General features: G+C 43.1%; 1 protein-coding gene across 19 annotated transcripts; it reads right to left on the bottom strand.

The window, feature by feature from the left end:
- Window positions 1–3,315: 3,315 nt before the first annotated feature.
- Window positions 3,316–13,017, bottom strand: LOC115114191 (ATP-dependent DNA helicase PIF1-like). 19 transcript variants are annotated; one of them, XR_010461759.1, is made up of 7 exons: window positions 11,810–13,017; window positions 11,000–11,096; window positions 9,046–9,147; window positions 8,509–8,648; window positions 7,434–7,491; window positions 6,105–6,296; window positions 4,585–4,915 (listed from the first exon to the last, which is right to left on the bottom strand). XR_010461759.1 is itself a non-coding variant. In XM_065013308.1 (6 exons), exons 3-5 carry the CDS (start codon window positions 8,533–8,535, stop codon window positions 6,117–6,119), a joined length of 300 nt encoding a protein of 99 aa, XP_064869380.1. In that variant the 5' UTR covers window positions 8,536–8,648; window positions 9,105–9,147; window positions 11,823–12,774; the 3' UTR covers window positions 4,585–4,915; window positions 6,105–6,116. The 19 variants fall into 19 exon arrangements, 7 of the variants coding, with proteins under 7 accessions (XP_064869380.1, XP_064869381.1, XP_064869382.1 ...); XR_010461763.1 differs by lacking the exons at window positions 11,000–11,096; window positions 11,810–13,017 and adding an exon at window positions 3,316–3,638 and having other exon boundaries at window positions 4,869–4,915; window positions 9,046–9,856; XR_010461764.1 differs by lacking the exons at window positions 11,000–11,096; window positions 11,810–13,017 and adding an exon at window positions 3,316–3,638 and having other exon boundaries at window positions 4,869–5,578; window positions 9,046–9,856.
- Window positions 13,018–13,351: the final 334 nt, after the last annotated feature.

Consider the following 13,351-nt stretch of genomic DNA (forward strand, 5'->3'; position numbering starts at 1 on the left):
AGGTGACCCTTCTCCCCAGTCTGAGGTCCTGAGCTCTCTAGAGCAGGTTATTGTCAAGGATCGCTCTGTACTTTGCTCCGTTTATCTTTCCTTCACTCTGGACTAGTCTCCCATTCCCTGCCACTGAAAAACATTTCCACAGCATGATGCTGCCACCAGCATGCTTCACCGTAGGGACGGTGCCAGGTTTCCTCCAGATGTGACACTTGGCATTCAGGCCAAGAAGCTCAATCCTGGTTTCATCAGACCAGAGAATCTTGTTTCTCATTGTCCGAGAGTCCTTTAGATGCCTTTTGGCAAACTCCAAGTGGGTTGTCGTGTGCCTTTTACTGAGGAGTTGCTTCCGTCGGGCCACTCCACTATAAAGGCCTGATTGGTGGAGTGCTGCAGAGATGGTTGTCCTTCTGGAAGGTTCTCCCATCTCCAGAGGAAATCTGGAGCTCTGTCAGAGTGACCGTCGGGTTCTTGGTCACCACCCTGACCAAGGCCCTTCTCCCCTGTTTGCTCAGTTTGGCCTGCCGACCAGTTCTAGGATGAGTCTTGGTGGTTCCAAACTTCTTCCATTGAAGAATGATGTAGGCCACTGTGTTTATTGGGAAATGTTTTGATATCTATCCACAGATCTGTGCCTCAACACAATCCTGTATCGGAGCTCTAGGGACAATTCCTTTGACCTGATGGCTTGGTTTTTGCTCTGACATGCACTGTCAACTGTGGGACCTTTATATAGACAGGTTTGTGCCTTTCCAAATCATGCCCAATCAATTTAACTCCAATCAAGTTGTAGAAACATCTCCAGGATGATCAATGGAAACAGGATGCACCTGAGCTCAATTTCGAGTCTCATAGCAAATTATTTGAATTACTTACAGTTGAAGTGGGAAGTTTACATACACTTAGGTTGGAGTTATTAAAACTTGTTTTTCAACCACTCCACAAATTTCTTGTTAACAAACTATAGTTTTGGCAAGTCGGTTAGGACATCAACAAGTCATTTTTCCAACAATTGTTTACAGACAGATTATTTCACTTATAATTCACTGTATCACAATTCCAGTAGGTCAGAAGTTTACATACACTAAGTTGACTGTGCCTTTAAACAGCTTGGAAAATTCCAGAAAATTATGTCATGGCTTTAGAAGCTTCTGATAGGCTAATTGACATCATTTGAGTCAATTGTATTTCAAGGCCTACCTTCAAACTCAATGCCTTTTTGCTTGACATTATGGGAATATCAAAAGAAATCAGCCAAGACCTCATAGAAAATATTGTAGACCTCCACAAGTCTGGTTCATCCTTGGGAGCAATTTCTAAATGCCTGAAGGTACCACGTTCATCTGTACAAACAATGGTACGCAAGTATAAACACCATGGGACCACGCAGCCGTCATACCGGTCAGGAAGGAGACGCTTTCTGTCTCCTGGAGATGAACGTACTTTGGTGCGAAAAGTGCAAATCAATCCCAGAACGACAGCAAACCTTGTTAAGATGCTGGAGGAAACGGGTACAAAAGTATCTATATCCACAGTAAAACAAGTCCTATATCGACATAACCTGAAACGCCACTCAGCAAGGAAGAAGCCACCGCCATTAAAAAAAGCCAGACTACGGTTTGCAACTGCACATAGGGACAAAGATCGTACTTTTTGGAGAAATGTCCTCCGGTCTGATGAAACAAAAATAGAACTGTTTGGCCATAATGACCATCGTTATGTTTGGAGGAAAAAGGGGGAGGCTTGCAAGCAGAAGAACACTATCCCAACCGTGAAGCACGGGGGTGGCAGAATCATGTTGTGGGGGTGTTTTGCTGTAGGAGGGACTGGTGCATTTCACAAAATAGATGAGGTCATGAGGAAGGAAAATTGTGGATATATTGAAGTAAAATCTCAAGACATCAGTCAAGAAGTTAAAGCTTGGTCGCAAATGGGTCTTCCAAATGGACAATGACCTCAAGCATACTTCCAAAGTTGTGGCAAAATGGACAACAAAGTCAAGGTATTAGAGTGGCCATCACAAAGCCCTGACTTCAATCATATAGAAAATTTGTGGGCAGAACTGAAAAAGCACGTGGGAGCAAGGAGGCCTACCAACCTGACTCAGTTTCACCAGCTCTGTCAGGAGGAATGGGCCAAAATTCACCCAACATTGTGGAAGGCTACCCAAAACGTTTGACCCAAATTAAACAATTTAAAGGCAATGCTACCAAATACTGATTCAGTGTATGTAAACTTCTGACCCACTGGGAATGTGATGAATGAAATAAAAGCTGAAATAAATCATTTTCTTTACTATTATTCTGACATTTCACATTAAAATAAAGTGGTGATCCTAACTGACATAAGACAGGGAATATTTACTCGAATTAAATGTCAGGAATTGTGAAAAACTGAGTTTTTACATGTATTTGGCTTAGGTGTATGTAAACTTCTGACTTCAACTGTATGTAAATAAGGTATATTCTTTTATATTTTGAATACATTGCTAAACAATTTTTTAAAACCTGTTTTTGCTTTGTCATTACGGAGTATTGTGTGTAGACTAAGATTTTTTCATTTGTTTTCATTTTAGAATACTGTGGAAAAAGTCAAGGGGTCTGAATACTTTCCGAATGCACTGTAAGTGTTACAATACAGTTATCGTGTTTAACTAATTGATTATTTCTTATTTTCTCTCACTGCTAGCGCACAATCTCTTCCCCAACGTCAAATGAACCTCTCCTCCATTCTCTGTCAATTCCAGTAGTTTATTGCAGCTGTGGAATCTATTTAAATACTACAGATTTGTAGGGTCAGGGAAGGCTTGAGACCACAGCCTGTGTTGTATCTATTCATGTTAATAAATCACAGATCTTGTTAATATTGTTTTTCTTCTGGACAAAATATTGTTTTCTGTATACACCAGCTACCTGAGCCATTAGACATTCAATATGTGCATTTGACTATATATGGCTGACCTGCTGCTTGTATTGGTGATGGTTGAAAACTGATCTGATCTCTTTGTGGCCAGTGAATGAAGACAGGCCAGGTGACTAACCACTCTGCAGTTGGACTGTGTTAAAATTCTAAGCACTGCAGACTCTGTGTCCATCTACTTCTTCCAGTCTTTGCATTACAGTTCAGACCATGTATCTAGTTTATGGATGTTGAGCCAGAGAACATAGGTTATTCAGTACTTGCTTTGACTCCAGGAGACCCTTACATGAATGATTAGCCTCAGTTGGTTACTACACTATGTACTGTAGCCGTCAAGGAGCCCCGAAGTCATAGGATTGTATCCATTTTCCATATACCCAATGAATGGACACTTAGGCACTGTTAAAAGTTTGGACACACCTATTCATTCCAAGGTTCTGATTTATTTAAAAATATATATTTTCTACATTGTAGAATAGTACTGAAGACATCAACTATGAAATAACATGTAGTAAACAAAGTGTTAAACAAATCAATATATATTTTATTCTCCTTTGCCTTGATGACAGCTTTGCATGCTCTTGGCATTCTCTCCACCAGCTTCTTGAGTTCCCACATATGCTGAGCACTTGCTGGCTGCTTTTCCTTCACTCTGCGGTCCAACTCATTCCAAACCATGTCAAATGGCACTTACACACACTGAAAGTGTGTTATGGGTCATTGTCCTGTTGAAAAACAAATGATAGTCCCACTAAGTACAAACCAGATGGGATGGAGTATCGCTGCAGAATGCTGTGGTTGCCATGCTGGTTATGTGTGCCCTGAATTCTAAATAAATCTCTGACAGTGTCCCCAGCAAAGCACCATCACACTTCCTCCTCCATGCTTCACGGTGGGAACCACACAGGCGGAGATCATCCGTTCACCTACGCTGTGTCTCAAAGTCATGGTGTTGTAACCAAAAACTCAAATTTGGATTCATCAGACCAAAGGACAGATTTACACTGATCAAATGTCCATTGCTCATATTTCTTGGCTCATGCAAGTCTCTTCTTATTGGTGTCCATTAGTGGTTTCTTTGCAGCAATTCGACCATGAAGGCCTGCTTTGTGGAGTCTCCTCTGAACAGTTAATGTTGAGATGTGTCTGTTACCAAATAGGGCTATCTTCTATATACCACCCCTACCTTGTCACAACACAACTGATTGGCTCAAACACATTAAGAAGGAAAGAAATTCCACAAATGAACTTTTAACAAGGCACACCTGTTAATTTAAATGAATTCAGGTCATTTCATGAAGCTGGTTGAGAGAATGCCAAGAGTGTGCAAAGCTTACATCAAGGCAAAAGGTGGCTACTTTGAAGAATCTCAAATACATTTTGATTTGTTTCATTATTTTTTGGTTACTACATGATTCCATGTGTTATTTCATAGTTTTGATGGTCTTCACTATTATTCTACAATGTAGAAAATAGTATAAAAAAATATATTTAAAAAAGCCTGGAATGAGTAGGTGTGTCCAAACATTTGACTGGTACTGTACTTTGAATTATATGCTTCTAAAACTGCGAAAGTCCATTCCTTTTGGTTTATGACCTTACAATATAGGCCAAATAATAAGCAAAACCTTGAATTGAAACGGGTAGAAATGGCCAATATGCTGTCAAGAGTGGTTAATAAGTCATTTTTTTAATGTACACCAAGTAGTTCAACTTTTAATTGCTTAATAATAATTATTTAATAATTCAGAAGTTCACACATGGTCACAGTCATAATAAACAAAACAGTAAGTCACAGAAACAGTCGCTGGCAGTGCAGGTCCTTGATGAATACGGTTGTAAAAATAGAGACCATCACTTGAAAGACATAAAACCATAAACAAATGAAATGTTAAAATCAAGTGGTGTGGATACCAACAGAATCATGTGTGTGGTGTTGAGGATTTTCTCCTTACCAATAGTTCTCATAGTTATTTCTGCCCACAAACTTATCCACCGAGGCCTGCAGAGAGAAAGAGATCTGAGCCTTTTGCTTTGGACACAGAGTAGTGGAAGATTGGACACGACACACATCATTAATGCCGGACCTGACCAACCCTCAACGGGGTGATTAAACTAGGCTGGATTTATGGACATCAATGAACCTTTTCTAACACAGGGTGGCAGTACACAGTAGGATAACAGTAAAGGTCACCTCAGACTTTGTATGAGGTGCAAAGACAAAAAAATACACAAAGGAAGATGTGAGAAACTACTTGGACACTCCCCATTGCTTCAAAGGTTTGTATATTGAACAAATATATAAACGCAACATGCAACAATTTTACTGAGTTACAGTTCATATGGAAATCAGTCAATTGAAATAAATTCATTAGGCCCTAATTTATGGATTTCACATGACTGGGCAGGGGCGCAGCCATGGGTGGCATAGGCCCATCCACTGGGTAGCCAGGCCCAGTCAATCAGAATTAGTTTTCCTCCACAAAAGGGCTTTATTACAGACAAAAAGACTTCTCAGTTTCATCAGCTGTCTGGTCTCAGACGATCCCGCAGGTGAAGAAGCCAGATGTGGAGGTCCTGGGCTAGCATGGTTACACGTGGTCTGCGGTTGTGAAGCAGGTTGGATGTACTGCCAAATTCTCTAAAATTACGTTGGAGGCGGCTTCTGGTAGAGAAATTAACATACAATTATCTGCCAACAACTCTAGTGGACATTCATGCAATCAGCATGCCAATTGCATGCCCCCCAAACTTGAGACATCTGTGGCATTGTGTTGTTTGACAAAAACTGCACATTTTAGAGTGACCTTTTATTGTCCCCAGCACAAGGTGCGGCTGTGTAACGATCATGCTATTTAATCAGCTTCTTTATATGCCACACCTGTCAGGTGGCTGGATTATCTTGGCAACGAATAAATGCTCACTAACAGGGATGTAAACAAATTTGTGCACAGAATTGTAGAGATAAGCTTTTTGTGCGTATGGAACATTTCTGGGATCTTTTATTTCAGCCCATTAAATATGGGACCAACACTTTTACATGTTGCGTTTATATTTTTGTTCAGTATAGTTTGACCATGTAGCCAAATCTTGACGCATTCTGGTTCCTCGTTGTGTTTTTTTTGTGTATGAAATTTTCACAGACCAATGTGTTTAATGGAAATGTTATACACACAGCCAGAAACGCTTACCTGTAGCAGTACTCACTCTTTCCTCCACTTCCCGTAGAAGAACAGCACATCGGGGTCGGCTCGGACCACACGGGGATTAAAGTCCATGACCCTTAGGTCCTCCAGACTCCTGGCTTGAGACAGAACCAGGTAGGCCTGGCCTCTCTCGAAGACCCTCGCCACGGAGATCTCCACACAGTCCAGCGTCTTGCCCTGACAAAACACATGCACAGAGTGGGTAAGATACATGCCCAAAATACAGAGACGCATAGATATACCCTGAGAATGTGGTGGAAAACTGCCATACAGAGAGGAAGACCTATTTGATACACGTGATATGAGTCATCCTGAAGTGTAGTGAAAACCAGCTTTGTTTGGATAGCTGCAGAGAGGATGAGTCACATGAGTACCGAATCAAGATGTGTAGCTCTAAGCGATATATCTTCAATGCGAATATAGGCTGTAATTATCACAAGGTTATGATCTTGTGACATCACTCTCTGTCTGTTTCAACACCGCCCTCGGAGTCGAGGGGAGGGAAAGCAAACATGGATGACACTGATGGTGACCAATGAACTCAATTACCCAGAGGGCTTGGCTCATCTGTCTAGCCAATCATACGGACACATTTCAGAGCAATGAGAGCCAGTTCTTGGGGCAGGAGGAGAGCTGCAGAGTCGGTGGTGGGCTGACTAATAACATACAGGGTCAAACACAGCTGATAAGTAACCGGCGCTGTCTGGTGGTTTACTGGCAAGACATGGGGTGAATGAGAATTTCTAATGAGAATCGCTAAATGGACATCCATCTTCTGAGGCTAGCTGGATTCCATTTCATCCAGTTGTATGTCACCTTTCCTCTCCCCTTAATAACTTGGCCTTGAGTGGATATATAAAAGCAATATGGTGATTAGCAAGGTTAGCTGGAGTTTCAGAGATATTGCCTTTACCAACATAGTAACATTAGTTTGGCAGGGGCGATTCATCAAAGCCAAAGGGAGATGATAGAGTTTTCTAAATGTGATCAAAGGTATGACTCATGCACAGCCCTAGGTCCATCACCATTGAGAGAGAGAGAGTGCGCATGTCTCTGTTTGAATGTTTTTAGGATGAATCCTTCCTTTCTCCCTTTGAGTTATCAAGGATCCAACACAATTGTACGGGACAAAGCAGGGGGTACACTGCATAGCTTGAACCAAATCAGTCGTATCAGATCACTGATTATCTCAAGGAAGTGCAAGGAAGGATGTATTTTATTTTTATTTGAATAAATGGCCCATGTGTGAAATTTCCACCATAGTCCCAGTCGGTATTACATCTATTATTTCCCAGGCTGAAAGTCCACTACGACCTGCTCGAGCCCCGTTGACCAGGCCCCTTTGGAAGTCCGGGTTCTTTGTGAGCATGACCTGGGGATACAAAGCAGCCAAGTCAGTGAGCCTACAATGGAACATTTATATTTACTTGACAATTCTTAAATCAAGCTAGCACAACAGTTTAGAGATGCATTCACTCTTATGTAGTTGTGATCACTAAAGGAGTAGTCTCCATGCAGTGACCTGAGCGCCCACTTTGAGCTGCAATAGCCTGCTGACTGGACTCGTGGTCTTCACCAGCACAGGGTCGCTGTCCACTGCCCCAAACAACCACACTGACCCACCCATTTAAACTTTGCAAATATTTTCTCATCTCTGTAAAGTGGTATAATGACAGCAAACGGCTACAAACAGTTACATTTTTTGGGGGAGACACAAACAGACTAAGAACATGTTCAGTCGGTTACCCCACAAAGGAGCACATTTAGATTCTGTTTTGAGCAATCAGGGCAGATTCTTCTTTTTTTAACACCTGATGTTTTTTTTAGGTGGCAACCCTACTTTCAATTATCATCTCCCCATTCTCAATTTGAAGCCATGACCCTAAAAACCAGCATGTCACACAGAGATTGAACTCATTGTGGCTGGTGACAAAGGCTCTCCACAGGTTGTCCCCAGTATCAAGGGTAGCATAAGGCACACACACAGGGCAGCAAAAACAAAATAATTCCTTTCATTGGTTCTTGCCAGCTTAATCATGGGGTATGTTTGCTCGAGGTTGCAATTCATTGGTGAATTTTTTAAATTTTCTACAAGCTGTGTGTAGTAACAAAGGAAATGCCAACAGGAAGTCAAGTGGGTTGGAACATGACTTCCTGGAATAGCCTGCTTATTGGGCTAGCACCCCAAAGCACATTTGTAACTGAGACCCTCAAGGTCCTATGGTTGTCAGGAAGTCAACAACATCAGTCAACAAATGACTCAAGCCTGTGACACACAGTACTGGCCAATCGTCACCTGCCTCAAGGCACTGGTTTGTCACAAAAACTTAAGAACTGTGGGGATAACAGTCACAACAATGATTAAAACTAAATAAAAAAAATGCCAAACCTGACAGCTGCTGGAGCTTCTTGTCATTAGTCATCTCCACATCGACCTTGTGAGTGCACAGCCTGGTTACCAGGATACCGTCCAGCTCGATCTTGTGATAGGCGCTCTCCATCAACATGGCAGTGACCTCCTCTGTGACTCTGTGGCATTTAATGATGGACATTGACAATACCATTACTTTTAATAAATACGTAGCTTATTTCATGATTACGATTGCATTCCAACAGATAGAAAAGTCAATTTTCTAATTAGTTCAGAAACTCCACTTGGTACAGTAGAACTGGCATTTTATCATGAAAGACCATGGATATCAGTTGTTGCACAGTGGATGCATTTCAACTGTCTATAAAGTGGCTTCGTCTCTTTCTTAGTCGCCTTTTGTAAAATAACTGGATAGGTGACAGCTCCTCTTTCACCCAACCCTAATTTCATTAAGAGAACAAGCATTAGAGAGGAAGCCGCTTTAGACTATTGAGATGCACCCATTGAATAGTCCCAGTACATCCATTCCAAAATGGCTGCCACTGCTCAGCGAACCTGCCCACTCTCACTGCCTGCAGGAGGGAGATGAAGGACTGGTCCGCCTGCCTACGCACCTCAGTCAGTTCCATGTTCAGCTGGATCCACTTCCGCCAGATTCTAGAATAGATGTCAAGGAGAGGTCACCATTTTACTATTACTAATGTATGAGGCTTTTATCGTCATCTTGCCCTCTAAATACACCTCTGCTGTCTTCAACTAGGATCTCAGCGATCACTGCCTCATTGCCTGTGTGCGTAATGGGTTCGCGGTCAAACGACCACCCCTCATGTCAAACGCTCCCTAAAACACTTCAGCGAGCAGACCTTTCTAATCAACCTGACCCGGCTGTCCTGGAAGGATATTGACCTCATTCCGGCAGTAGAAGATGCCTGGTTGCTCTTTAAAAGTGCTTTCCTCACCATCTTAAATAAGCATGCCCCATTCAAAAAATGTAGAACTAAGAACAGATATAGCCCTTGGTTCACCTAAGACTTGACTGCCCTTGACTAACATCCTGTGGCGTTGTGCATTAGCATCGAATAGCCCCAGCGATATGCACCTTTTCAGGGAAGTCAGGAACCAATATACTCTGTCAGTTAGGAAAGCTAAGGCTAGCTTTTTCAACAGAAATTTGCATCCTGTAGCACTAATTCCAAAAAGTTTTGGGACACTAAAATCCATGGAGAATAAGAGCAACTTCCAGCTGCCCACTGCACTGAGGATAGGAAACACTGTCACCACTGATAAATCTATGATAATCAATCATTTCAATAAGCATTTTTCTACGGCTGGCCATGCTCTCCAACTGGCTACCCCTACCCCGGCCAACAACTCAGCACCCCCTGCAGCTGCTTGCCCCCCCCCCCCCCCTCTTCTCCTTCACCCAAATCCAGACAGTTGATGTTCTGAAAGAGCTGCAAAATCTGGATCCCTACAAATCAGCTGCGCTAGACAATCTGGACCCTCTCCTTCTAAAATTATCCACCAAATTTGTTGCAACCCCTATTACTAGCCTATTCAACCTTTCGTATCGTCTGAGATCCCCAAAGTTTGGAAAGCTGCCGCGGTCATCCCCCTCTTCAAAGGGGGAGACACTCTAGACCCAAACTGTCGATAAATCGATAAAAGACAGTACTGTGCAGCAGTCTTCATCGACCTGGCCAAGGCTTTCGACTCTGTCAATCACCGTATTCTTATCGGCAGACCCATTAGCCTTGGCTTCTCAAATGACTGCCTCGCCTGATTCACCAACTACTTCTCAGAGTTCAGTGTGTCAAGGAGGGCCTGTTGTCCTAACCTCTGGCAGTCTCTATGGGGGCGCCACAGGGTTCAATTCTCGGGCCGACTCTTTTCTCTGTATATATCAGTGATGTCGCTCTTGCTGCTGGTGACTCTCTGATCCACCTCTACGCAGACGACACCATTCTGTATACATCTGTCCCTTCTTTGGACACTGTGCTAACAAACCTCCAAACGAGCTTCAATGCCAAACAACACTCCTTCCGTGGCCTCCACCTGCTTTTAAATGCTAGTAAAACTAAGTGGACAACTAAAAATACCTAGGTGTCTGGTTAGACTGTAAACTCTCCTTCCAGACTCACGTTAAGCATCTACAATCCAAAATTACATCTAGAATCGGCTTCCTATTTCGCAACAAAGCCTCCTTCACTCCTGCTCCCAAACATAGTCAGTTTTACGAGGGTATCCTAATGATCCTCGACTTCGGCGATGTCATTTACAAAATAGCCTCCAACACTCCACTCAGCAAACTGGATGTAGTCTATCACAGTGCCATCTGTTTTGTCACCAAAGCCCCATATACTACCCACCACTGCGACCTGTATGCTCTCGTTGGCTGGACCTCACTACATACTCGTCGCCAAACGCACTGGTTCCAGGTCATCTATAAGTCTTTGCTAGGTAAAGTCCCACCTTATCTCAGCTCACTGGTCATCATAGCAACACCCACCTGTAGCACGTGCTCCAGCAGGTTTATTTTCACTGGTCATCCCCAAAGCCAACACTTCCTTTGGCTGCCTTTCCTACCCGTTCTCTGCTGCCAATGACTGGAACGAATTGCAAAAATCAATGAAGCTGGAGTCGTATATCTCCCTCTCTAACTTTAAGCATCAGCTGTCAGAGCAGCTTATCGATCACTGTACCTGTACACAGCCAATCTGTAAATAGCACACCCAACTACCTCATCCCCATATTGTTACTTATCCTCTTGCTCTTTTGCACCCCAGTAGCTCTACTTGCACATCATCATCTGCACATCTATCACTCCAGTGTTAATGCTAAATTGTAATTATTTCACCTCTATGGCCTATTTATTTCCTTTACCTCCCTACTCTTCTACATTTGCACACACTGTACGTAGATTTTTCTATTGTGTTATTGACTGTACGTTTGTGTGTAACTCTGTGTTGTTGTTTTTTGTCACACTGCTTTGCTTTATCTTGGCCAGGTCGCAGTTGTAAATGAGAACTTGTTCTCAACTGGACTACCTGGTTAAATAAAGGTGAAATAAAAACGAATTAAATATATATCAGTTATCATCTCAGATTGTGACTCGAAATATAAATGACACGTAACTCAAAAGCACAAATCTGTCATTGATATTATAAATGCATGACTTATCCACTTGTAAGCAAGCTGGGCTAGGATGTTAAGATTTTAATCAAATACACCCACCAAGTAGCAGATGCAAACATGGCTAGACTGACTGTAATGACAAATGCTGATGGTGGGAGTCAGTGTAACATAGTACCATTATCACCTGGCAATCTGACCTGGAAGCAGAGGCTGGCCTTGTTCTTTCCCTTGGAGATTGGGGGCAGCTGGAGGAAGTCCCCACACACTATCAGCTGGATGCCTCTAAACAGCTCGGTAGACCTCCACAGAAACTGGAAGACCTCACCAGAGAGTTCCAGGACCTGAATAACAGCTTGCAGTTCTCCCAGGGTCAGCTCGATGAGTTGAAACAGGAGAATGACAAGTAGCCTAGTGGTTAGAGCGTTGGGCCAGTTGCCGAAAGGTTGCTAGATCGAATCCCCGAGCTGACAAGGTAAAAATCTGTTCTGCCCCTAAAACAAGGCACCCACTGTTCCTAGGCCGTCATTGTAAATACGAATTTGTTCTTAACTGACTTGCCTAGTTAAATTAAGAAAAATTGAGGGAAGTTCTGTGAGTGAATCTATGATAACAATGGCGGATAAATCGCAAGAGACAATCAATGGGGAATAACATAGTTGTGGACAGAATTGCAGAATCGCCACATGAGACCTGGAAGGAGTCTGAGGACAAAGTGAGGGAGATGACCTCTGAGAAATTGAAGATAGATCACAGGAAAATTGAGGTGGAGCGCGCCCACAGTACTAGAACGCCCGGTTGACAGGCCCAGGCCGATAGTGGTCAAGTTCCTGAGGTTCAAGGACAAGGTAGCTGTTCTGGAAAGAGCCAAGAACTTGAGAGGAGTGTCTATCTTCCCCAACTAGGACTATCCTGAAGCTGTGTGCCAGAAGAGGAAAGAACTCCAATTTGTAAGTCGCTCTGGATAAGAGCGTCTGCTAAATGACTTAAATGTAAAATGTAACTTATCCCAGACATGAAAGCTGCCAGAGCACGTGAGGACATTGCTTACATCTGCTATGACAAGCTCATTGTCCTCCCTCCCAGAAGCCTGGAAGGGATTTACATTTACATTTAAGTCATTTAGCAGACGCTCTTATCCAGAGCGACTTACAAATTGGTGCTTTCACCTTATGACATCCAGTGGAACAGCCACTTTACAATAGTGCATCTAGGTCTTTTAAGGGAGGGGGGGGGTGAGAGGGATTACTTTATCCTATCCTAGGTATTCCTTAAAGAGGTGGGGTTTCAGGTGTCTCCGGATGGTGGTGATTGACTCCGCTGTCCTGGCGTCGTGAGGGAGTTTGTTCCACCATTGGGGGGCCAGAGCAGCGAACAGTTTTGACTGGGCTGAGCGGGAACTGTACTTCCTCAGTGGTAGGGAGGCGAGCAGGCCAGAGGTGGATGAACGCAGTGCCCTTGTTTGGGTGTAGGGCCTGATCAGAGCCTGGAGGTACTGAGGTGCCGTTCCCCTCACAGCTCCGTAGGCAAGCACCATGGTCTTGTAGCGGATGCGAGCTTCAACTGGAAGCCAGTGGAGAGAGCGGAGGATTATTAAAACTAACCAAACATACAGAACAAAACATATTCCGAAACATGCATCCTGTTTGCAATACGGCACTAAAGTAAAACAGCAAAAAATGTGGAGAAGAAATTCACTTTCTGTCCTGAATACAAAGTGTAATGTTTA

The sequence above is a fragment of the Oncorhynchus nerka genome, linkage group LG9b (genome assembly GCF_034236695.1).
Source record: "Oncorhynchus nerka isolate Pitt River linkage group LG9b, Oner_Uvic_2.0, whole genome shotgun sequence".
NCBI lineage: Eukaryota > Metazoa > Chordata > Actinopteri > Salmoniformes > Salmonidae > Oncorhynchus > Oncorhynchus nerka.